Source organism: Nyctibius grandis, chromosome 8 (assembly GCF_013368605.1).
Source record: "Nyctibius grandis isolate bNycGra1 chromosome 8, bNycGra1.pri, whole genome shotgun sequence".
NCBI classification, from domain to species: Eukaryota; Metazoa; Chordata; class Aves; order Nyctibiiformes; family Nyctibiidae; genus Nyctibius; species Nyctibius grandis.
Window position 1 is genome coordinate 30815488 of NC_090665.1, and position 26373 is coordinate 30841860.

Here is a 26373-nt window from a genome sequence, read left to right on the forward strand (position 1 = left end):
AAAAATATATTTTTAAAAATCATAAAATTTTGAACAAGCTGTTCTAAACTTCAGAAGAAAAATGTGACTATTGATTTAACTTTGCAGAAATATTTGTCTGGTTAATTATATCCCTGCCACTTATGTAAGTCATCTCAGACTCCTGGATATATCTGTCCCCTGGTAGGTGGAATGCAAAGGAAATTGTCTGTTGCCATTGCTTTTGTGGGTGAAGCAAAAGTGGTAGTCTTGGATGAGCCCACTTCTGGAGTTGATCCGTATTCCAGGCGATCTATCTGGGATCTTCTGCTGAAGTATCGCTCAGGTAACAGTTTTGAGATTGGAAATTGTTTGTTTTTTTCTTAAAACCTGTCATAGATGCAGCATGTGCCTGCTGTGTAAACTGTCATGAGTAGTGGCATATGAATACAAGCAAACAAGATTCTTTGAACAGATACCTATGGATGTGGCAAACCCGGGACCTGGCTCTGGTGCAGAGAAAGCCCTGCATTAATTGCCAAAAAAATAAGCACAGTTTTGAGTTCCAGAGAGAGTCCATGCCTTGAACATTACTTTTTGTTCCTTCTAGGCAGAACCATCATCCTTTCAACCCATCACATGGATGAGGCAGACATCCTTGGAGACAGAGTAGCCATCATATCCCAAGGGAAACTCTTCTGCTCAGGCTCTCCGGTATTCCTAAAGAACTGCTTTGGGTCTGGCTTCTATCTCACTCTTGTTCGCAAGATGAAAACCACCAGAACTGGAAGGGCTACAGTAAGTATGTAGCTCCCTCCCTGCATGTGTAATCTGAAAAATACTTATGCACTATATTCATGCACTATACCAAGCTAGAAAGCAGTTAAGTGCTGCTTGAGGCTGTGTACAAAACTGACTTCAAAATGAAGAAAGCAATGCGAAAATTTGATGACACCTCATGAAATTATATGGATACGTGAGTCTCGCTGTAAAAATATTCTCAGGTTTCACAAATATATATTCAGCCAGACAGGTGAAAATAATCGGTGGATATGAAGCCCTCAGTGGTCTATAGTTCACTCTCGTCAGTTAAGTATGTCTAAATTTTCACCCATCAAGTTGCCATTGTCCATATACAAGTCTTTCTGATGCTTGCTTTTGCAGTACACTGGTAGTAAATATGGTGTAGTCTAGTAATCAGCGCAGACACTGGAAGAGTCATTTATCCGTAGCTAAACCACCCGCGCACAGCTTGAGAAGTAGAGATCTGGATTCTTTCTGCTTTTAGTAGTGCTTCCAGTCTTAGTAGCAACATGATCTGTATACTCATGGCCACTGCTGATCACATTTCCCCAGGTATTTTGCATGCAATTTAGAATGGACAGATATGCTTTGTGCAGGTGGATTTCTGATTTCATTGCTTAATCCAGTCCTGGGGTGACTTTCGGTATAATATGTTCACGATGCTCCAGATATGACATATTTTTTGCTGACTCAAGCCGTTCAAAGGCTGACAAACCTTACGTCCTGTTTTGCATGTATCTGAAGCACTTTCATCTTTGTATCTGTTGCTTGTCCGTGCTAGTTGCTTTGTAGCTGTGGATCTCAGTGCTCCTGTTCCTGCTCCAGCTGTGCACACAGGGACAAAGAAGGAGTTCCAGAGCAGGAACTGGATGGTAAGAAGTGGGATGGTTTGGCATTCCAGCACATAGCTGTGTCTCCTGTTATGCTGCAGTCTCATCTTACAGATCAATGCTGCTGAGGCCCACTTCTTCAGTACTTGTACTAACATCTGTATTGCATTGTAACATGAATTTGATAAGGTTTCTTTGTGGCTTTGCTTACCATTGCCCCTTTTTGATGTATATATGGTCTCAAGTACAGATGATGAACTGGAAGTTTGTGTGCTTTAGAAGTATAGACTGAGTTTTGAACTACTCTGCACCAAAATGTGTACTTTGTTAACGAAAACTGAAGCATACCTAGAGCAAAGGAAAATGTCTTTCTCAGAAAAAGTCATTTTGGCTTTTCTGCATAAGAGAAGAAATTAAGTAGATATTCCTGAAGATTTTGTTGTGCTTTATTAACAGACCTGAAATAGTTTCCTGCTACATAGTTTCAGAACATAATAAGCAACATAGCCCAGCCTAGTACAGAATTAACTGAGATATCTGTGTGTTATGTAATAGAGCAGTCCCCTTTTGTATAGTGCAAACAACAGCTTTTGAAATCATGCTGAGTGTGGTTAAATATTCATTCTTTGAACACTGTTTTGACTTATCACAGGAGATCTGAATGAGCTAGCAGAAGTAATTCATCATCATGTCCCAGAAGCAAAGTTAATTGAAAGCATCGGTCAGGAACTCATTTACCTTTTGCCCAAAGGATGCTTTAAACAGCGATCTTATGCCAGTCTCTTTAGAGAACTGGAGGAAACATTGGATGACCTGGGACTCAGCAGTTTTGGAGTTTCAGACACACCACTTGAAGAGGTAACAGTCAGATTAAAATATCTGCTGATCTTACCATCAGTCCCCAAAATGTTTTCTGAGACAGTTCCTGTTCTTAAACATGTACTCTTACTAATTCCTAATATCCCCTTCAAAACCTAGTCACATATGCTACGGAACACTCAAAGGCTTTGGGATGAGCATAGAGAAAGGATCCAAGCCTTACTTCATGTTAGCCTTGTGGAGCATAACTCATTAGCCTGAAATCTGTCTTTCTTTGTGTCTTAGTTTGTTCCTTTCTTTATTTTCTGAGATATTTCATAAGAGACCTCTGATTGTGTAATAAGCAGGAGTACTGAAAAGGTATCTAAATTTTTTTCTGTTACATTAAAGGATCATGTATAGTGTTCCAGAGGTCAGGTTATTGTACCTGTTCTATTCGTAACCAGGAGATATATTTGTCTATGGCAGGTTTTCCTAAAGGTCACAGCAGAAGCTGACCCTGGAATGCAAAAAGCAGGTATAGATCCATGAATCAGTATTTAATAAACTTTTCTTGGGACTGTTCTGTATTCTGAATGCCAAGTAAAGATGAACCTCAGAACTTTCCGTCTTTGTATGGCGTTCTTGCCAAAATAAATTTGGTCAGCAAATACCTGTTTTTAGGGCCTGACATGATGTCTGAGAAACAAGATGAAGTCAGCAGAAAGAATTTTATTTAGATTGGATGAGGTTCTTAACTATGTAAATAAAAGCAGACAGTCAAGCCCCCAGATGTCAATGGTTTTAGTAGTTTTATAAAAAGTACTTTGCTGGCCATTAGTCTGTAAACTACATACATGATTAACTCGTTCATCTTTCTGAGTAAGAGGACTGTTAACCTATATGATGCCACTAGATACAGCCACAGTGCAACAGTTGTAATTAAAGCAATTTGGTGATGTGATATGTACAGTTGGTAAAATCTGGAGCTCATTAAAAAGTCTGGACTACCGTCATGTACGGAGGATAAATTGTCTTCTCTGCCCCTTTTCATCTTCATCCTGACCTAGGAGACACTCAAGAAAATGGTTCTACTCTTGGCAAAACTCCTACTGAGAGCAAACCAGCTGAACAAACTGCACTGAAAACTAATGACACTTCTCGAATGCCAGTAGGTATAGCAGGAGATCAAAATGAAGGAAAAGGGTCCCGACAGTATAAAGGTTTTCAGCTTGTACATCAGCAGATCAAAGCACTGCTCATCAAACGGTTCCAGCATGCCTCTCGCAGCCACAAGGACTTCCTAGCCCAGGTATTGACTTACTTTTGCTGTTTTTTGCTGTTCTTGACTGTTTCCCACAACCTTCTCAATGCTGTCTTTCCCAGCAATGTCTCTATGCAAAGCAACAGAGGTGCTGCAAATGGGTAACAGTGTCCCTGACTGTTCTAATTATGATTCCAACTCTTCTGCCTATTATTTTATTTCTTTCTGCCTACAGTCTGTCACCTGCACCAAGTTCATTTTATGGTTTTATTGTCACAGTTCTGTGACAACCAGAATCTTAACTGAAAGCATTGGAAATTAAATTGTTTGTGTTCAGGAGCTAAACCAGATTTGATCTGTGTGTTCCTGCTGTCCCTTCTTTGTTTATATATATTATGAGGTGTGTACAGTGTCACTCTACAACATATATCTAATAACCTAGTGTGATGTTTTTATGTTCCCTGCAGATTGTTCTCCCTGCTAGTTTTGTGTTGCTGTCTTTAACGCTTACAGTCATTATTCCTCCGTTTGGAGAATATCCCGCCTTAACATTACACCCTTGGATCTATGGACAACAGTTTACTTTCTTCAGGTGAGAGGAATCATTGAGTAAAAATACATTTGTCATATATACACCCTTTTCTCCCTAGCATTTAGGATCATGGAGCCCTGTCTTACTGGGCTTTTCTCACTCTATGTGGTATAAAAAAGGATTAACTCCACTGAAATCCGCAGATTTAAAATAGCATGAAACTGGTGCAAGTGGAGAATACAGCTGCTAGTACGTCTAACCAATAGTCCTTCAAATATTTTGCTACCTTTGGTACTCTCCTCTTCCTGCCTGAATTCATGACCTCAACACTTATAAAGTTACATATCCTGCCTAACAGGAGATCCAGGACAGTAAGAAATCTGACTGTTTCTGATATGCCATTGAACTACTCCTGTATTCATAATCTTAGAGAAAAATGAGGTTCAATCCTATCTGCTGACCTGTGGTAGATTTATTTATCGTTAGTACAGTATTTGGGCAAAGTTATGGAAACAAGTTGAAAGCAGAGACTGTTAGGTTTTATTAATGCTGCTGCTTAGCAGTTTCTCCCCCCACAATATCCTTTGGCTGGGTCTGATATTTTTTTTTTGTCTGCTAGCTCTTTAACTCCTTTCATTCTTCATAGAAGCTTCAGTTCTGTTCTCTCCAGGTCACTGCATAATTCTTCTGTGCTCTCCTGAACACTTGCTTCACCTTTACTTCCACATATTCCAAAGCTGAACTTGCACCAAGTCAAAACATGTGCAATGCAGAGGAAATTTATAAACAATGTTTAAGTCCTGAACTAGATTGCAACTAGCAGAAAGCAGCAAAACTGAAGGCAATGATTTTGAAGCATTTTCCTTGAGTTTCATACTGAACATTCACATGAAACTTTAATTTAATTTACACATGGTAGCGTGTGGGAGCAGAGTTTGATATTCATACTTGTATAACACTTTGCACTAGCCATATTCTCTAGTCTAATGTTATTAGGTTGTTAGTTGCAGACACTTCACTATTAGCAGCATTGTGTCTTTGGCCTCAGTGAATGAAACTGCAGAATATGTTTTTCATCTTCTGATTACTGAGTGTGACAGGGCTGGGAGGGTAGAAATGTGGATTCAAGCCTTTTTTGGAGAATATTGCTATAGGACTATGTCAGAAGTCATGCTTTAATATTAGAAGAAAAAGACCATTGCTTTAGCCTGTTAACCATCTTGGAGGGTTCTGAGGTTTTGTATAAATAAATAAAATAATTGAATTATTAGTATTTGAAGGAGGGCAGTTGGTTCTGCCATATGGCTGTCCTTCACCAGTTGCTATGTGTATTCCAGTACAATAGTTTGAAAAAAATTTTTATAGAGAAAGTTCTGTCTTATTCCCTTAGCAATGAGCGTCCTGGCAGTGAGCAGATGGTCTCCCTCACTGATGCTTTCTTGAATAAACCAGGATTTGGAAATCGCTGCATGAAGAATCAGCCTCTTCCGTAAGTTGCTAGCTAATCTCTGTTGAATGAGATTCTAGAAGGGTATTACTAGTGGAACTTGAGTAGTGAAACAAGAATGAATTGGCTTGACTTTTCACTAAAGCCAATGCTTCAGACATGTTGTTGGCAATAATATCTAATATCAGGTCAAATATAACAAACAGCAAGACAACAATACCACTGCGTTAAGAATGGTTCACAGTGCTCAATGTGACTAGCTGGAAGCCAGCTCATGTAGCATTGTATTGAGAATTAAGCAACACCTTGAAATGTATGTCAGTAGGCCAGTGGGCTCAGACCCAACTCTTCACAGCTTCCCTGGCACTTTACACGTGTGAGTCCCCTCAGGTTCCTGCTGTTCCCATTGGTGTGTTTGGAACCAATAGCTTCAGCAATTGCTCAGATTGTGAAGTAGCAATAGGACAGTCTCCACTATTTGAAGCTATTCTCACTCTGAAGTGAGGACAATGTTAGTAGAGCTCTGTAACATTTGTTGTCCTACCCTCTTACCCTGCCTGTGAGACCTGCTTTGGAGGCATTTGTCACTGGCATGCTATGCTTTGCCATTTGTTCCTTTTCTCCTGCCTCTCTCCCAGTCATGATATCCAGCAACTTGATTCTTCTGGCTGTCCTCTCCTCTCTTTTCCCCTTCCTCTCCTTTGTCTGGTACAGCAGAAATGAAGAGGAAACATTAAAAAATGAAGAGAGAAAAGATACGGCATGAGCAAAGATAAGGATAGTTTCTTCACAAAGATATGTGTCCACTGCAGATTTCGTGTGTACTAATAGGTCAAACACAGTCCCCTTGTTACTTCAGTGTCCTATCTGCAAGCTGAAGGCAGTAAACCTGGCAGAGATGTGGGGGGAGATTATATTTATTCATGTTTACTCTAAAAGGTTCTAATTATTCATAACTCACAGGATAAGTGCTGAGAGGAGAATGTCTGCTGAGAGCATTGTGATTTTGTGGATTTGTGAGCTCTCATGAACTGTATCTCTGCACAGCTTAAAGAATCTGTTCCTCTGCACAGAAACTACCCTTGCAATAAAACATCAACTGCCTGGAAAACACCTGCTGTTCATCCTAACCTAAGCAGCCTCCTGCTGAGCCAAAAGTGGAGCCCTGAGAACCCTTCACCTTCCTGCAAGTGCAGCACTCACAAGAAACTCATTATGCTGCCAGAATGCCCTGCAGGCGCAGGAGGCCTCCTGCCACCACAGGTAGTGTCCCTGTGCCATAAATCTTTGTAGAAAAGTTTTATAGCAAGTGTTGGAAAAGGGATGAGTGTGTAAGTACCTTGCCATGCCAATATACGTGGAAGGAATTGAGTACACTTTTTTAAGGGAGCAAGAATTGCTGGAATTTGGAATTCCGTTTCAGAGGTATTGGAAAAGCTTGCACTTTTATATGAAATTTGATTACTATTTTCATCCAAATTGCAAACTTTTCATATAGAAGAAAATCACAAAAATTTTAACAATTTATCAAATAATTTTTTTTTAAAATCTTAATTTCTTTTGCCTCAAAGAACAATTCTATTTGGAAGATTGCTTTTATTTAAAGAAGCGAAGGGAAGGAGGGAGAAAGAAGAAAGGAGGGAAAGAAAAAATGTCATGATTTTGAAAATCATGGAGTGGGGTCATCTCATTAAAAATGGAAAAATTAATATTGAGTCAACCCCAAATAAATTTTTTTTACATGTCATTTGGTTCCATTTCTAGGAAGTAAGTTCTAAACTAGTGAAATGAATGTTTCTATGCATGTGCATGAAGATGACTAATTTAATAATCACTGATGCTGTATGGAGAAGAGATGAGAGCTACATTTCCACCTGTTCCTATCGATGAATAATCTTAGTAGTGCCCTTTATAAAATGTGCTTGCTCATTTGAAGAGCAAAGAAAAATTATAGCCTGTTAGTGTTTACATTTTCTAAATGTTTTTCTAACAAGTTAAACAAAACAGAACTGCAGCCACTCTCAGAGTAATAGCTCACTAATTTAATGTCTCACAATGCACACCATTCAACTTTAATATTCCTGTTTGCCAGACTGCACACATTAGCCAAATGACTAAAATAATTCTAGTTTTAACACTAATGTCACAAGCTTAATCAATTTCTGAATCCAAATTCATGACATCATGATCTCTTAAAAATACTGATTCAGGTTGCTTTTGTTTCTCTATCGCTATTCACAAAACAACAAAGCAAAGTTGTTTTAAATATCTGTAGAATTCCTGTCTATGAAGAAAAAAAAAAAGAATAAAGAGGTTATGGTTATATTCTGACCTTATTCACAGCATCCCAAGTTATTTCTGATTTCCAAGTTATTTTTGATTTCCAAGTAATCCCTGTCCAGTGGACAGCCAAAGTTGAATTTTGCTAATTACATGCTAGTGTATTTAAGAGGGAAATTTCATCTAAAACTTTAAATCCAAGTAGGAAGCAAAATTAATTTGTTTGTTTGGGGGGATTCTAGTCCTCTAAGGGAAATGCGTTTATTATAATATTATCCTGATAATTTTACAGGATATAATAATTTTGTATAACTTGTCAGGAAGAAACAGTTCACATTTGAGTCTCCAGGGAGGCAACAGTATGTAACAGTATGTAAATAATTGTGAAATACGTCTGAGCATAGACAGCTCCTTTAATGAAGGCACTATTAGGATGCTACCAGCCTTCCTGTGTATTGTCTAGAATCAGCTATACATCTGTAATGTATCTTCTCTGTCACCTGGTAGTGCCTCTCTGTGGACAAATGTAGTAGCTTCTGTAAGTTCATTAGACTTACTTTCTGGGTTGTTTCTAGGTCATTTCAGGTTGCAAGCTTTGCCCTCTGAAACTGCCCAGGAACCTTTTTAAGTATATTCTACCTTGGGATAAACTCAGCAAGTCTGAGGTCTTGCATTTCACAGCAACCCCACGTTTGCAAAAGACTCACAAAGGTGTCATGTGACATCATTTTCATTACCAAAAAACTGGGTAATTTTTATTCAAAGTATCTAACGTGCTAGTGAAGGTGAAGTTTTCATACTAATTTTTACTTCAACTTGCTAAATCATAGAAAACTACTTTATCTTCACTGGGACCTCCATTTATTTGAAAAGCTTCATCTTTCACAGTGAAGCAAAAGCCTTGAGCAACCCTGGCCTTTCTTGCAAATAACTTGGGTCAAGTTTCAGAGTGAAGTGCAACTGTTTTGCGTTGGGCATTGCAGACTTCTGTGATTTCATGGTTTCTTCTGAAATCTTAGTAAAGTAAGGATGTTTGGGCTAGAAAATGAATGACCCACTCTCATTTTAGTGATACTATGAACCTGAACAATTCCTGTGAACCAAAGCTGCTTTTGCTGTTTTCCTGACAAACACTTACTTAATAGCTTTAGAGACAGTAAAGTTTACTGTGATTGATTAGGTTTTCTTTTCTTTCCAGAGAGTGCAGCACAGCACAGAAATTCTTCAAGATCTGACCCACAGAAATATTTCAGATTTTCTAGTGAAAACATATCCCACTTTGATAAAAGGGAGGTAGGGATGAATCTCTCTTTGTTTTTCACATGTGGTATTTTGTACCTGGCCATGAAATTATCATTTAATAATAACATAGCAGCTGATGTGTCACAGTATTGTGTAGACTTGAGCATCGTGTCCATATTCCTGATGTAAGAATAGGAGATGCTCATTTTAGGGGAGTTAAATTGTTTCAATTGTACCTATTTGTGTAATTGGGTACTCTTTTATAGGCAGAGCTAAGTTTCAGTGTTGATGGAATGTTAATGGTAGCTGTGTCAATGGTGGGAAAACTGGTGCCTCTGTACAGCATGGTTAACTGCCTTGCAGATATCCTAGTTTGTGTCCCTGAAGAACTGTAGCCACACCAGCATGACCGTTTGCCTGAGTTAATTATCACTTGCTTCCCAGAAGTGCTAAAGAGCCAAAGGACAGTGTTACATAGATACATCTATCCTGCTGATAGCTCCTCAGCATGCATGAGTGCGTGATAATTAGCTGTGCAGTGTCCATGGCCTATTATTTCTGATCCAGACCTTGCTGTCTTTTCAGTTCCCAGCAGAGTTCTTGAAATTCCCATTATATTAGCTATGTGCTGGCTGCCTTTGACTGATTCCTCTTAGCATATGTCATAATTACTTCAGATACATCTTTTAAAATCAATTCATTATGGATTTAGGATAGAGCCAGTATGTGTCACTTTAGAAATCTTGCTTATCTCTGTATGATCTGGAGATTAATCATGTCAGAAAACAAAACAAAAACAAAAAACCACTGCAGGGAATACCAAAAGTCCTGACAACCCCACAACTCAAAGTAATCAGCAGCGATTTAAAAAGAAAGCAAACAAAACAAAAATAAAATCTGTCTAGGGGACACTGGAGATCTGCAAAGCATAAGGATTCACCTTTAATTTCCATTTAAGCCTGACAATACCATTGACTTTGGTTCAGTGCATTAAGAGACAGGATTCTCTTTGTCTGTTTCAGCTTGAAGAGCAAATACTGGGTCAATGAGCAAAGGTAAGAAACCAATTCACAGATTACGGTGGTAAATAAAGGAACAATGAATTTCTGTTTAACCGGGGAGCCTCACAATGTTTCTCTGAATGGACTAGGGGAATTGTGGCAGATAGTATAGAACAAAGAGATGGCTTCAGTGGGAAATAGGTTGGGGGTCAGCAAGGGTTTTATAAAGACAAGGGGTTATATTTGTTTGGACTGCCCTCACAAGGATGAAGGCTAGAGGCACACAATGGAACTATCACAGTCTTGTTATCTACAAGAGTCAGACTAATGGGATCTGAGCGATGGAGAGTTACAATACAATACTGCACTACATTGCGATAATGCTCTGACGCAGGTCTTTCAAAGTGCAGCAGAAAAATGTGAACCCTCCAAAAAAAAGACCCGGATAAGACAAAACCTATCACATACAGAAATAACAACCGCAACTCCCCATCCCCACTCTGAACATGTGCAGTAGTTATAAAACAGATTCCACTAGTGCTCCATGCTTACGTAAAGGCGCCAGCTAACCCCAGTGCAACTTCTACACTGCAGATACTGAGCTAAGAAAGATGTCTGATTAGCCTGAAGAACATACTTATTTAGTTTTTCATCCTCAGTAGGAACTCACTTCAAAGGTAGCAGCTGGATGAATGGCTTCCTTCACAGAATATCTGCTTGTTCATGTGCAAACATTACTTTCTATGGGATTAGACTTCGGTTCCTCTTATGCAATAGTATTTATCGTTATGGAGTATTGCTGGCACCAGCATTGGTGAATACCTGCTCCTCTCAGGACAACTGAAATGTTAACTGAGGTCCATGCTGTCCTCAGTCCTCCATGCTGTCCAAACAGTTATATGTCAATTATCTTTAGAAATAACTGTTTTTCCCAAATCTTCAATCTAAACAATAATTTTCTCAGGATCCTGGCATGAACCCCTCAGAAACTGACAGAACTTCTATTATTTGTAAGTCCAATAAAGACCTAATACAACTTGTTAGGAAAAGAGTGGAGATTGTTATACATTAATTATATGATGCATAGAAATCAAATTTACATTAAGTGGATTTTTAGTATTTCCATCAATGTACAAAGATTTGGGTTTGTGGTACAAGTCACTGATGATACTGTTCTCTTTCTTAGATATGGAGGGATTTCTATAGGAGGAAGGCTCCCAGTCCTTCATATTTCTGGAGATCAAGTTGTCAATTTTTTAAGTGATCTTGGCCGAATGATGAATGTAACAGGAGTAAGCAAGGTTTCTTTTTGTCCCTTTGCTAAAGAATTGGTACAAGTTGAAAACCTGCAGCACCAGATTTCACCCAGACAGCTGATCTTTAGCCTTTTCTTTTTTATTTTAGGGACAAACTTCATTGGCTGCTGCTAAAGAAATTCCTAATTTCCTTAAATACATGGAAACTGAAGATAATATTAAGGTATTTGCTGGAAGTAGTCTGCTAACTCAGTCTTTCTTGACATAGACTTCAAATTGTGAGAATATTGCTAGTGGCATTCTCAGATGCAAGAAGAGCTGAAATACTATACTTATTATATATGGGATACAGTGTTAATGCAAAGTTATTTCTAATGTGAGATTTTTTAAACCATGTTCTTAGTACTTCTTGCTGTCCTAAATACTTCCGAGTAGGACACATTCTGCTAAATTTTAAAATGCGCTTCTATAAAATCCCTTCACAGTTGTTGCCCAACCCTTTTAGAAGCATTATATGTGAGCTCCTCCTGCTGGACTGTGCCTAGGAGCTATGAATTCCTGGTGTTGGATTCTTCCTTGCTGACGATGCCCACCAAAGTAGATAAAAGGCAGCCAAGTTTTCTCCAGCAGCTCAGGGTTATTAGTGAAGGCTTCTTAAATGAATCTGTGCTTTCTGACTCTTTTAGGTGTGGTTTAACAATAAAGGCTGGCATGCTACGGTTAGTTTCCTTAATGTAGCCAATAATGCAATCCTTAGAGCTAACCTGAGGACTGGCCAAGCCCCTGAGGAATATGGCATCACTGTTGTAAACCATCCCCTGAACCTCACTAAGGAGCAACTCTCTGAAGTCACTGTGTAAGTCTGCCTGTGCTCTGCATCTGGCTTTTACCCCTCCCCCTCCTGGCAGCTTACCACCTCCAGTGTACTCACACTCTTAGGAGAAATAGTTAAATTGATGAAACATGGAGGCCTTTCCCTGAAGTTTTGTTCTAATCAAGAATTAAATATACAATCTATTCTGTCTCATTATATTCCTATAAAGTTCATTCCTATCCCATGTAGGAGCTATGACCATTGATTCTACATGATTACATGTTTCTGTTGATTCCCAAGAACAAAGATTCTGAAGTCTTTGTTCATGCTCCAAAGCCAATAGATTTACTTGTGGAATAATATAGAGATCATAATCAAAAAAAGGAATCAGAAATTGTCCTTAATTGACTACAGGTAGGCAGTAATTGACAACCTTCATCTTGGTGCCAAGAACAGCACACAGGTAGATTTTCAATGACATGTAGTAGGGTTGGTGTATTCCAGAATCTAAAAGCCATAATTTCTTGAAAAAGACACCCCTAAGAAGATATGACTTCCCAGTCATGTCTCGTATTAGGTTCAGAGGTCAGTGAAACTGAAAACTTCTGCCTTAGCACAGAGGCAAGGTCTGTGCTTCATCTCACTGTCTGCAACTTGCCTCTTTGAGTCCCTCTTTTCCCAGCTCCCAGAGCACTTTGACTATTGTGCCTTAATATCTGGTTTGAGACACACTGTACAGGAAAGGCTGTCCAACTGAAACATATATAGGAGTTGAACTGTTCCAGAGAATGAAGGCAACTAAAAAATCAGGGAATGGTGCCACCAACATCCATATTTGTTAGCTACAGTCCCCAACACAACTTGGGAAAATACCCTAGCACATTTTGAAAAGTCTTCTACTTACAAAATAACCTTGGTACTTCTATATCTTAAAATTCCCTCCAGATTCCCCAAATGCTAATAAAGTGTCTTGTGTCCATTCCCTTGCTCACAGTCCCTTCTTGTGCTCTGTTTTAGGCTGACCACTTCAGTGGATGCTGTTGTTGCCATTTGTGTGATTTTTGCCATGTCCTTTATACCAGCCAGTTTTGTTTTATACCTGATTCAAGAACGTGTAACAAAAGCCAAGCATCTACAGTTTGTCAGTGGTGTGAGCCCTGTGATCTACTGGCTAACTAACTTCATGTGGGACATAGTGAGTAACTGCTGGTCTGATTTCATAGCCTGCAAGTGTTCCTGGGTTTGCATGAACTGGGGACTAATCCATGAATTGAGTGAAGGTGATTCTGAGCATTGCAAAGCATTCATTTCTCTAAGTGTTTCTCAGAGAGCATGCTAAGGATCTGACCTCCTAACTAATTACAGATGTAAAAACTAAGTCAGGTGCATAACTCATTATTCAACTACTGAAGCTGAAATGGTTGTAATCTTAGGGTTTCCAGTCCTTACAACTGAATGTATAATAAAGTACAACTTACCATAGCAGGGGAAAGTCCAGTTGTCTGATGCTAGTCGCTCCTGCCCTCTAGAAGAACCATAATGTGTTTCAAGATATTTGAGAAATCTAAGCAGGAGATTCGCAGGCTGCTGGAACAGTAGCTGGAGGCCAGACAAAATACTCTAGGGTGTCTAAAATTACATAGATGTATTTTTTTAGGTCACTGAATCATGTTCACTGTGTTGTTCCAAAAGGATTTAGACCACAGGCCCAGGCTTGCTTAGACAGGGCTCAGCTACCCTCCCATTATTCCTCAGGCCAATTTGTCACAAAGGAGCAAATTCTTTGCCTGGTTAAGGCACAGCAAGGGGCTTGTTTTCTAGCCATGCCTTCTCAACAAAGAGAGCAACCAAGGGCTTATGCAAGAAGAAAAGCATGAACATGGAATTGAAAAAAATAAAAACAATTGAAATCATTGAAAAGCCCAAAACTCTATGGGCTTTGGAAGATGCTATTTCGGGATAAGGTAAAGCAAAGCATTAATTTAGTAAACAAGGGAAAAGAAGCAGGTCTCTGAGTTCTGTCCCCTGCTGGTCACAGCAGCCTCACAGCAGCTTCCTTGACAGGAATTCTGCTTGGCTGTGGCCCTTGACAGCATGATGCAAGGTATTAACTGGTGTTAGCAGTTCTGTGAAATGCCACCTTCTATTCTGCATGGGGAGCTCTGTGCAGTGCAGTAGACTAGCACTACTAATACTGAACAGAGAAATTGAGAAGAGCAGTGGCCAAGCATACTCACTTTAGCCTCCTCCCAGGAACGTGGTTCAAGTAACTAACTTTTTCCCTTCTACACAGCCTTTGCATCACCAGAAACTGCACTTCCCTTGCATACCCACGGCCTCTTTCTGTGGGCAGCCTGCCAGTATGACCATGAAATAATTGGCCTCCAAACCATAATCTAAGAAACAATGATATATATTGTATTTCTGATGAACAGTCTGATAAAGATATCTCAGAAACATGTTGAGTGCTGCTAGGGACCCATTGATCCAAAAGCTTGAGTGTGACTAGTCTAGCTCATAAATTCAGGTGTTCCTCAATCAAAATCCTTTTGGAATAATGTGTAAGATCTGGATATGTTTGCAGACCTGCTCAGGTCTTACAACACTGATCTTCACCCTGTGATGTGGCAGGTGAATTATGCGCTGAGTGCTGGAATGGTTGTGGTTATATTCATGGGATTCAACAAGAAAGCATACACTTCTCCGACTAATTTCCCTGTGCTTGTTGCCTTGCTGCTTCTGTATGGGTGAGTGTTCAAGGTTGTTCCTGCATGGGGGGCCTTGTATTTTACATGGAAATTATTTCATGTTATTGAGCTTGGTACTTAGTGAAATCCAGCTTTAAAGAATAACGCTGAGTGGGTACAATACAGGTTAGAACTGGATTCTGTCCCTGCTCCAGGGTATTTACACACTGGCTGGCCATGTGCTGTAAAGGAGAAAATTTTTTATTTGTCGCTGCCTTACATTTTTAAGGATTATATGTGATGCTTACAGAAAATGTATTTGTTCAATTTGCTGCTTTCTGATCTGTACACTGTGTAGGAATTTAGTGGGTGTTCATTTGCCTCATTGACAGCCAATACTAAAATATCTTTCAGCATTTAACCCAAGGGCAAAGAGTACCAAGTCTTCAATATTTTTTTTAACTTCTAATGAGCATATGTATTGGAAAAATAGCATTTTATAAGGCTGACTGAAATTCACTTTCTCTCATTTACTTAGTGATCATATATTTTTATCAATAAAATCATATTCCTGATAGCCCTGCAGCTGATGTAGTCTAGGCAAAATGTTCGACCAGATCTATTTTTAGACTTGAAGAAAGAAATGAAGCTTTTCACATCCTCCTATGTATATCACAAATTAAGCCTAAGAGGGAACAGTTCTTTTCTGGGCAGACTACCTTTAATTTTCTGAAGTTTTCAAGTTCTTTGAATGAAAATCCTGAGAAAATGCAAAGCATTGTCATAATTTAATCTCTGTAAAATACTCAGCATTTAAAAAATGCAATCAGAATGTTCATTTGTTTTAATTTTTCATTATATGTTTTTAAAGTGCAATAGTGGTATCTTTAATAAGTTGTCTGTGGCTCTGTATATTTTTTTAAAATACAGTAATTCATGGCTGTGTAGATGGACATTTAAAATGTCTTTGCATACTTTAAAGCATCTACCAAGATGAAATTTTTTAGAAGAAATATAATCACATGGCAGTCACTTCAATAACAATTTCACAATTTGCTACTCAAAATAAAAAACAGAAATGAAGGTAAATTCATAGAATCATACATTAGCCCTTGTGTCCAGCTGCAGTCACAATGGGAAACTTAGGATGATTCTTTCTGAGCATGTGTGTATTGTCCTGTTAAGCAATTCAGGTTGTTACTGAGTTCTTCCTAGTTAGACTGATTGTTGACTAGCATTGTAAATTTATTCCAGGCAAACACTCCTCTTGTGCTGCTGAGTGTGCATTTGCTATGTCCCAGCAATCATGGCATGGGAAGCTCCAAATCAGGAGTGAAAAAACAATGGTAGAGGAGTTAGAATATCAAAATTTACAAAGTTTCTGATTTCTTTGGACAGTTCCAAAGGCTGAGGAGTATCTAGCAAAGCAGTACCTCGTATTTGCTTTTTAACATTCCTTTGTTTCTCCTGACTGGTGTACAATCCAGCGAGGTGTGCAAGGATACCCGGGGTGATAACAACCTTGCTAGCATTAAGTTTTGTCAGTTTTAGCAGTTGCTATTGCCCTGCATTTTAACAGCAAAAAAGACTAAGCAGAAAAATCTTTTTATCTAGTAACCAGGAAATAATGTTGTAGTGGCATCTCTGGTTGGTTACACCATTTCATTACCCTTGGGATGAGAAGAAAGCTCACCTTTGTGTTTTCATTAGACCAACTGACATGAGAATACTGAGAAGCTATTATCATAGTTTTTCTCTCTTTTGCATGCAGATGGGCAGTAATTCCCATGATGTACCCTGCTTCTTCTTTCTTCTGTGTCCCTAGCACAGCTTATGTTGCATTGTCTTGTATTAATCTCTTTGTGGGGATCAACAGCAGTGCCATTACATTCATCCTGGAGTTATTTGAAAATAACCTGGTAAGTAATGTTTTTGTTGACACCTGGTTTTAAAGGGCTATGCAAAAGGTGTCCAAGCATAACCACCTCTAACAGTAACTGTCTTTCTCTAACTTGCCATTTTTTCTGGCAGTAAATAACTGAGTGGGGAACTTGCTGAATTAACTGCAGGGACAGGTGAGCAGAATAACCCAGAGAAGCAACTCAGGGAAACTGATACCTTGGGCTACACACACAAGGAATGCCATTGTTTTTCATCCCTATGAGCAAACACTTCTGTACGCTTTCACAGCTGGGGAGGAGGTGACATGGCAGTTTGTGCTTGCTTCTGCAGCTTGGGTTGTACAGGAAGAGGTAGATGGTAGAAAATCATGGAGTCACCACTAAGTAAGGAAAGACACTCCTGCTAGTCATTGTGTTAAAGGAGATGTTCTGCTAATAGTAGCATTCTGAGAATTGCCTAAAAATGGTTTAACACCACCAGGGAGGTGATAGAAAGTAAAAGAATAGGCAGAATACAGTGAGCGTCAAAATTAGTTCTTAGAAAGGCTAAGAGATCAGTTATAAAACACTCGGGGCTTGTATGTACTACTACTACGACCTCTACAGCTGCTGATACTTTGGCCACTGAGAATGACACTCTTTCTTCATCTGACAGCCATCCAAGCAGCTATCATTACTGATAGTGCATTTTCAAACACCATGTGTTGATCAAGCATTGTTATTTGCCAGGAAGGAGAAACAGCTCTTGGTTCAGTTCATGGTTTCAAGAGCCAGCTTTACAATACTTTCTGTCCCTGGTGTTCCTGCACTCTCAGCCATGCTTCTTGATAGTGCAGGGTTCAATCTAGTGCCATTCAGTCTGTGGGACAGCAAGCCAGTATTGTTATCTTTAAGAGTATGTCTCCGTTGCAGACACTGTGTCTCCAGAGGGAAAATTGCCCTTCTCTGGATTCAGTGTTGGTGCAGCTAGACTGCTACTGGTGCTTACACTGTTTTGGGTATCTCCACATTGCACCAAAGTCTACTGTGTAGTTATGCCCAGACACTGGTACTTTTCAATATTGTGGCAGTCCTGATTATGGAAATATTCCAGCTATGGAAATATTCTCTGACATGACAAAGAACTTTTCACTCATGTTGCTGTGTTTTCTTAAGTCTAGTTTCAACTGTTTATTATTTTGTTTCTGTTTCTTACAGTCTTTGCTGAAGTTTAATAAAACATTGAAAAATGTGCTGATTGTCTTCCCACATTTTTGCCTGGGTCGTGGACTCATTGACTTGGCCATGAACCAAGCTGTGACTGAAGTATATGCCAGGTTTGGTAAGTAAGAGCCAATAAGCAACAACTTATATCAGTGTCACATATCCTGACCTTGGATGAGATGGCTGGAAGTGTTATCTTGGAAAATTAGTGACTCTTTCTGAAATTCTCTGCTTTCACATCATCAGGTGGATGAAGAGTATGAAAGATCAACCTCTGGTGGAATCACAGCTTCTGATACAGCTGCCAGAACTCTTATCGCCCGACCAGTAGTCTGTATCGGAAATGAACCCATTTGTTCAGTGCTAGACTCCGGTGTCTTTTTATCATTTGGTCTGAAGTCCTTAGATCATTACAGGAGGATATATTATTTCATTTCTTTTGAATACTTCAGCAGCCCTCACCTTAATGCTTAAAATTGCTGCTGTTCTTCAAATGCATCCTCTTGGGATATGTCTGTCTTTGATATCAGACAACTTCTTATTAAAAGAATAGTCATATCGCAGAACTCATCTGTTTTTATTCAGAAAATTTGTGTCTCTCACATAATCCATGCAAATTTTGTATCCAAATTAGTGCATATCCAGAGAGCTTACATTCATTTTTGCTCCCAGGCAGCAGCTGAGCTTCGAGTGTGTTTTCTTAAGAATCTTTATAAGACACTGGAAAATTAAGACATTGCCTGATCATGATCAAATAAAGTACAGATTTTCATCATAAACCATTATGATTATGCCTTTTGTTCCGAGGAGCAGTGTTTTGTTTCAGCAGTATTTCACCTTGCTTTCTGGTGCTCTTTCTCCAAAGGTGAGGAGCATGTTTCCAATCCTTTTCAGTGGGACTTTGTTGGAAAGAACCTGTTTGCCATGGCTGTTCAAGGAGTTGCATTCTTCATTCTGAATCTCCTTATGCAGCACCATTGGTTCTCCACAAAATGGTATGTCTGGAAGCTTGTATTAATGTTTCTTTATTAAGAGGGTGTCTTTGTTATTCTCTATGTCCCTCTTATTTCTTTATTTTTCTCTGAATTTGTCAGCTTTTGTTTTCTGTTTACTTGCCAGATTTCATCTTAATTTGTTGATATTCTGGTTCAAGAAAGCATTTACAAATGTGCATTATCTTAACAGAATTTAAGAATATATTATTAAAGGAGTTATTTTTCTTGAATTAAGACTTTAATGTCAATTTTTTTAGATTAAGACACTGTGAGATTATAAAATGACTTGGAAAGTTTGTAGTGTCATAAGCACTGGCATGAGGTACTAGCCTGACACTCCAAGACAGGAATTCTAGTCCATTGCACAAGACAGTTGTAGCCTGGACACTATGCCTGCTTCCCCCCTCTGCTTTACAAATGTGCCTTTATCTCAATGAAAGCAGGTACCTTCCAGGTGTGAGTGGGTCATTCACTCCTGTTCAAGATTGCCAACAAGAGTACTAATTGGTGCAATTATAAAAATATTGTCTTATGGGAAGGTCTACTCAAAAGACCTGTAGAAGGACTATCACTAGCTACTGATGAGCAGCCAAATATCGAAAGCTGTGGCTGAGGGGCAGATTATGTCATACCAGTGACTGAAACGGCATGCTCTTTTGAGCAAGCCATTTCCTCCCTTTTTAGTATTTAGAGATTAACTTTCAAAGGTCAGGGATTCTCCCAACAGCAGGCTCTAGCCAATGTCACATTGTGAAGTTTCAATCCCACTGCTTCCACCAGTCACATTTTTGGCAATGATTGGCCATTGTTTCGCACTGTTATTCTAATTGCACCCAGGGCAACTCATTGTTTCTGCAATCAGTCTCTTGGGTTTTTCCAGGTTTGCTGAGACTGCCATGTCACCTATTATTGGTGAAGATGAGGACGTTGCAGAAGAAAGAAAAAGAATTATGAATGGAGGGAACAAAACAGATATCTTAGAATTACAAGAACTGACCAAGGTAATATTTTGAGAAGAATGAAACAAATTAGTCTAGTGTAAATTTTTTCCTTCAGAATGTGTTTCAGCTGTGGATTCAGACGGTATTGTTTTCAAAATCAACCTTGTGCCTTAGAAAATAACAAACATTTTAGAAGTCAAGGCTTGACATGTTATTTGGCTATTTACTTTGATTAGAAATCAAACCACAGGGAATTCCAGCAAGGGCAGTGCAACCCTCCATGCTTAAGGGTTTTTTTTACCTCACATCATCTGACATGACTGTTACCTATTGAGTGTCCATTTCTACTGCTAGTCTTTTCTTCTACAGTGCTGTTTCTCCATAGGTGGGTTTCAATCTCAAGTTAACCATTTGGTTGCTTTCACATTGAGGGCTATAGTTATTGCTAATTTATCTTCTTTCCAGACATTGAAGGCATCTGAGTAATGCTATCAGAATGCACGCAAGCTTGAGCTACAGAAATACAAAGATTACACACATTGCTGTGATCTCATGAATAGAGAACTGGAGTATCTTCTTTAGACTGTCTTGCTGTATTGTTCCACTTCGATTTGATATGTCAGAGATACTTTGTCCCAGCAAAGCATCAGGCCTGTCTCCTAGTGCTAAAGATATGAAGTAAAAGGCTGCATACAGAAAAATTTGTATTTGTAGGGGTCATTACAAATTTATTTAATGTAAGTAAATGCCTGACTTTGTAGAATGCTGTCACGGTTTAAGGCCAAACCAGGACAAATGCTTATTCTTTCTTTTTCATTTTTTATTTACTCCTGTCTTGGTTCTAAAGTTGCCTCATCCCAATAGCATTAAACTAAAAAATTCAGATTATATTCTTTGCTGTAGAGGTCTTGAAATAGGATTTTTCTTTTTTTTTTTTTTTTCCTGTCAATTTAGATTTATGCAGGTAGTCACAAGCCTGCAGTGGACAGACTCTGTGTTGGCATCCGTCCTGGAGAGGTAGGTTGTTCAATAACACTGGATTACATTCCATGGATCAGTTCAGATATCGTGCCCCTGCTGATTTGCAAGTTGGAAATACTAAAGAATGTGATAAATTTTCTAATTTAGTGCTTTGGTCTTTTGGGAGTGAATGGCGCTGGCAAAACAACAACATTCAAAATGCTGACTGGAGATACTGATGTGACATCTGGAGATGCTGTAGTGGCTGGCAATAGGTAAGTACCTTAAAAAAAACCTGTGACAGCCTATTTACTGGGGTAGAACTGCCCAGATCATTGTCTCAATAACCCAGCAGCTCTTTTCCAGTTTTATGGCACTGAGAGAGACCACAGCTAACACACACTGGCACTTTATACTTTTAACACTCTGTTTTAAAATCTGTGGGTAAGTTATTGTAATGCTAACAGTGGGACAAGGCAATTGGATCTAACGGCAAGAGCTTGCAAACATAAGATAACCAGTCCAACAAGGTACTTTGATCTGAGCTTTGGGACTTTTCTCTGTCTGTTTCTAGCATCTTTGTTCACACAGTGCTGGCATGTCATAAGTTAATACAGCGTGATCTGGTATTCACTTATGTTAGTTTAGTTCCAGGTTGTGTGTCTTGGTTTGTTAAGTGTAGTTGGGATTTGATTCGTTGTCCCTTGATGTGATTTAACAATAGCTATTTTGTTGCCAGGACATGGTCCTGGGCAACCTGCTCTAGGTGACCCTGCTTGAGCAGGGTGGGTGGACAAGATGACCTCCAGAGGCCCCTTCCAACCTCAACCATTCTGTGATTCTGTACTTCTACTACTACTACCACCAACGCTGACTTTGATGAGAATATATTCCTTGGTATTCTGTACAGACAGGTATTTTAGTAGGATGTTTTATCAGGAAGAATTCATTCTCCTCTTACAAGAATTGTTGCCCCAGAAAAGGAAGATTTTATTTGAAGTGTCCATCTCTCTCATAAAGCTAGTGTTATAGAACTAAGATTCTTTTCTTTGTTTCTCCAGTATATTGACCCATATTTCTAACGTCCATCAAAACATGGGATACTGCCCTCAATTTGATGCCATTGATGACCTGCTCACAGGACGAGAACATCTCTACTTATATGCACGCCTGCGAGGGGTTCCAGCAGAGGAAATCAAGAGGGTGAAGCATTCTTGCTTTTGACTTATTCATAGTTACAGTGAATATTTGTGATGATTAACTGGGTTCATAACATGCCAAAGGCCAGAATTTCCGAAGCAGGCTTGCCATTTTTTGTGTTGAAGTCCTGGGAGTGGTTCCTGTCATTTGGGCAGTTAAGTACAAGACTGTGCTATCAAATGCAGGTTCTTAGGCATTAATGGTACTTCCAAAACTTTGGTGCCAACTGTGGAAGGCTAAAGATGCAACTGCTGTGACTCAGAACTGCACTAGCTGCTGTTTTGTTCTTGTCTTTAAAGTTGTATAAGAAAGAAAACATGAAGAAGATTCCAGAAGAAAATGATTTAAATTCTTTTACACACACAAAGTCTACAGCTGAGGCTGGTTTATGGCTTTCCCTCAAGTAGTTAGAATTCCCCTTATCATAAATTTTTTTTGACTCCCCTGCTCCAGTTCTAAAATGAATGTGCTAAAACCCAGGGGATAGACATCCCTCTGCCAGAAGAGGGATGTGTCAGCAATCCTGTCTGTTATGCATTAGCTGCTGTGTGAAAAAGACGGTCTTTTTCATAGGTTGCTGAATGGGGCATCCAGAAGCTGGGACTTCCTATGTATGCAGACCACCTGGCTGGTACCTACAGTGGTGGCAACAAGCGCAAGCTCTCCACTGCCATTGCACTGATAGGCTGCCCACCACTCGTCTTGCTAGTAAGTGTCATGGTAACATAGCTCTGTGACAGTTCAATATGACATCTCATAAAACTGTACACTAAAGAGGTACAAGGGTGTTTATGGAGCCCTTGCAAGCTCCTTTCTGCTCTCAACTTGCATCTACTTCAATGTAATTTTGAGTTCTTTAATTTCAGGGATAGACTGGGATGCATAACTATATTTCCAATGGACCTCAAGTGATTATGAAAGAAAGATAAAATCCATAATCCAGACAAATCTGGATTTAAATCCATGTTTGGTTTCAGTCTGCCTTTTCTTGTCAGAGTATAACCACTCATGTGAAAGATGATCTTACAACATATACCTTGCTGCTTTATCTAGCAGAACAGAGGAAGGTAGCTACCCTTTTGCAGCCTTTAATATCTTTGGAATAAATTATACGAATTTAAACTATACTATACAAATGCTGAAATGTAGTTCTCATCAAATAAGTTATCAGATAATTGCATATCTCAAGGGAAATTCAAAATGCAATTACTACAAAAATTCTTTAGATTATACTGTACCACCTTAATTTGTAAGCTAAAAAGAAAATTTTAATAACATTTTAATAGCATGCTTCCTTGTGCCATTTAATATGCCTTTAGTGTTCTGCCTGTAAGTAGTAAAATAGACAGATAAAATGTTTTCTCATAATTTCTCAAGACAAAATATTGAATGAAAATTTTTTTCTCCAAGATTTTAAAAAATTTTTTGTAACTGGGTTAACTGATTTATACAGGACCAGATCCTCAGCTAGTGTAAATCAGGGTCTTCACTTGCTTCTTAGGTTGAGAAATGTCCTATATGTTTATGTAAGTAAGAAGGTTCCTTGGGGAGAACTCACTTTCCTCATACAAGAGTTGATGCCCGAGAAAAGGAAGATTTTATTTGAAGGGTTCATCTCTGTCTTAAAGCTAGTATTATAGATATAAAATTATTTTCTTTGTTTCTCCATTATATTGACCCACATCTCTAATGTCCGCCAAAACATGAGAGCCAAACTTGACACAATTTGATGTAACTGCTACTGCGTGAGCCTCTTTCCATTTATTTCTATTTTGGGTCCTAAATGTTTTTATAATGAGGTATCACAAATGCTTAAATTTTTGATAGAAGACCCTAGACTGGGGACTGCCTTTGTCGTAATGATCACTGCGTTCCCTTCCCTGTAGCTGTGCCCTACATAGACAGCATTACATTCTTACCTGCAGTTTCTTGTACTTGTTTCCTTACTCCTTTGTGCCAAGAAGTACATTAGTACCCATTTACTCATATCCTTCTCAAGGTGCATGTGCTTTCTCAAGGCAGAGATTTCACTAGGGAAGCAGCTATATGTTAAGGCACAAACACACAATGACTTGATTCTAAATAGATCTTCTTTTTCTTATCTGCTGCTCTGACTCCGATTGTCTTAACGTTTCCCATACAGGATGAACCGACTACTGGAATGGACCCTCAGGCCCGGCGCCTCCTGTGGGACTCTATCGTCAGCGTGCTCAGAGATGGGAGAGCTGTGGTTCTAACCTCACACAGGTAAAAAGAGTTAGAATTCAGACCCCCAGAGTAGCTGAAGTTCATCTGCTGGCTTTTATCTCAAATATCTGTTCTCTGATTTGAAAGTATGGAAGAATGTGAAGCCCTGTGTACTCGTTTAGCCATCATGGTAAAAGGTACCTTCAAATGCCTGGGCACAATTCAGCAGCTAAAATACAAGTAAGTAGAATATTTTTATGGTGTTTTTTAATGGGAAAACTTAGTGTATGTGGCATGTACTGTTCTCAATACAGCAATCCAATCTGAAGAGCTGTTGTTTAAACAGACCCATTTCAGACCCACTGGGTGCAACTCTATGGTACTCTAGACAATTTGAGCGGACCTTATTTCAACTCTGTTATGCTACACACCAGAAGGGCAAATACAGAGCTTCCTACAAAGCTAGACCTTATGCATTATCTTTCAGATACTGTTAATGTTTTCATAGCTGCTGAAAATGAATTTCCTTCCTGAATAATGAAACTACCTCCTCATCCAATTCCCAAATCCACATGTGCTTCCCAGGTTTGGAGACGGCTACATTGTCACTCTGAAAATCAAAGCTCCAAAGTCTGGGCTGCCTCCAGATCCTACTCCTGCTGAGCAATTCATACACATGAACTTCCCAGGGAGTTTACAGAGAGAGAAACACTACAATATGCTGCAGTATCAGATTTGCTCCTCCTCTCTGGCCAAGATTTTTCAGTTAATCATCTCCAATAAGGAAAACTTGCATATTGAAGAATATTCTGTGTCTCAAACAACTTTAGATCAGGTGAGTAAAAAATACAGCGTCCATGAGAGCCTATCTGGCAAGAATTAGGCAATGCAATGGGGATGTATCCAAACAACTGAAGGACCAAGCTGTTCAGAGCAGAGAATTATCTCACACCTCTTTCTCAGACAAAATTCCCAGACCCCTCATCAAGGAGAGTGGATCAGATACGAAGTCTGTGACTAATTCCCTGTGTAAACAGGTGCCATCTGAAAGCTGGTAAGACAGTGTTTCCCAGATGCCCATTCCTTCAGGAGCAGCAGTCTGAGCAAGGTCAGCTATTCAGAATGAGGCTTGCCAAGCTGGGAATAACATTTTATTTTAAATAAGAGATTTGGACTGTGTTGTGTCAGAGATGCTGTGATATCTAGTTAAATGTCTGTATGTCTCTGTCATGCAGTTTTATACAGGAGCAATTAGACACACAAAACCTGGGAAGTCCACTGGGACTGTTGGCAACAGCCCCTTGCTAGAGGGTATTAGCCCCATCTGCCTGCTTTCCTAAGTATCTGAGGGTCCACATATGCAAAGCTGTCTTTGATGGGAATGCTAGAGACATTCCTGGCTGCCTTAGAGTTTCCTACTAAAATATTCTGTCTCCTCTTTCCCATCACAACCAAACTCACTTATGTTGTGCAAGCCATGCAAACCTTGCTGAATCCATTTCCTGCTTAAGAAAAAATAGGATTTTAGTTGCAAGTAAGTGCATCCAAAGGAAGGAAGTTTATCAAAATAAAGAAGGAATTAATGATCCCTGCTGATACACAGTGTCTCAGTTCAGTTCATGTCTATGGATACCCCTTTCTGTCTCTTCCCCGCAAAGAGGCCAAGAGGATGCAAATGTGCAGAGACACTCCACTAACTCATCTCAGTTGATGAGATGGTGACATTTTCTGCTTTCCTCACACAGGTTTTTGTGAACTTTGCTAAACAGCAGATGGAGGATGAGGAAATTCCTCTGCATCCCCGTGCAGCTGGAGCCAGACGAGAAGCAAAGGTGTTCCCTGCTTTGCATGAGCAGGCAGTTGCATAGACTATTCCTACAGTCACTAGTGCTTAGTGTGCACAGTGCAAAGATGTGCCATAGCAGAGCAGTACAAAGGTAAAACAGAGGTTCCCACACTCAGTATTATACTGATTTTTTTGCACCTTTCTGAGCACTGTGCTCACAACAGCAACAGCCCTAGCAACAGCAAACTTCTACTGCTCTACCGGGAACACAACATGCTGAAAGTGTC

General features: G+C 39.3%; 1 protein-coding gene across 1 annotated transcript in view; it reads left to right on the forward strand.

The window, feature by feature from the left end:
- ABCA4 (ATP binding cassette subfamily A member 4) overlaps positions 1 to 26168 on the forward strand; it is a 75368-nt gene extending 49200 nt beyond the window's left edge. The window contains exons 22-49 of the mRNA XM_068407057.1: positions 167 to 304; positions 569 to 756; positions 1544 to 1634; positions 2245 to 2450; positions 2880 to 2928; positions 3461 to 3702; positions 4122 to 4246; positions 5577 to 5675; positions 6707 to 6896; positions 9112 to 9206; positions 10178 to 10210; positions 11343 to 11448; positions 11561 to 11635; positions 12099 to 12268; positions 13244 to 13421; positions 14858 to 14973; positions 16685 to 16832; positions 18012 to 18135; positions 18883 to 19012; positions 19893 to 20013; positions 20908 to 20970; positions 21082 to 21188; positions 21975 to 22116; positions 22687 to 22821; positions 24257 to 24360; positions 24448 to 24540; positions 24886 to 25135; positions 26046 to 26168. Of these exons, the coding sequence (XP_068263158.1) occupies positions 167 to 304; positions 569 to 756; positions 1544 to 1634; positions 2245 to 2450; positions 2880 to 2928; positions 3461 to 3702; positions 4122 to 4246; positions 5577 to 5675; positions 6707 to 6896; positions 9112 to 9206; positions 10178 to 10210; positions 11343 to 11448; positions 11561 to 11635; positions 12099 to 12268; positions 13244 to 13421; positions 14858 to 14973; positions 16685 to 16832; positions 18012 to 18135; positions 18883 to 19012; positions 19893 to 20013; positions 20908 to 20970; positions 21082 to 21188; positions 21975 to 22116; positions 22687 to 22821; positions 24257 to 24360; positions 24448 to 24540; positions 24886 to 25135; positions 26046 to 26168 (3641 nt within the window). The remainder of the gene's footprint in view (positions 1 to 166; positions 305 to 568; positions 757 to 1543; positions 1635 to 2244; positions 2451 to 2879; positions 2929 to 3460; positions 3703 to 4121; positions 4247 to 5576; positions 5676 to 6706; positions 6897 to 9111; positions 9207 to 10177; positions 10211 to 11342; positions 11449 to 11560; positions 11636 to 12098; positions 12269 to 13243; positions 13422 to 14857; positions 14974 to 16684; positions 16833 to 18011; positions 18136 to 18882; positions 19013 to 19892; positions 20014 to 20907; positions 20971 to 21081; positions 21189 to 21974; positions 22117 to 22686; positions 22822 to 24256; positions 24361 to 24447; positions 24541 to 24885; positions 25136 to 26045) is intronic.
- The last annotated feature ends 205 nt before the right edge of the window (positions 26169 to 26373 follow it).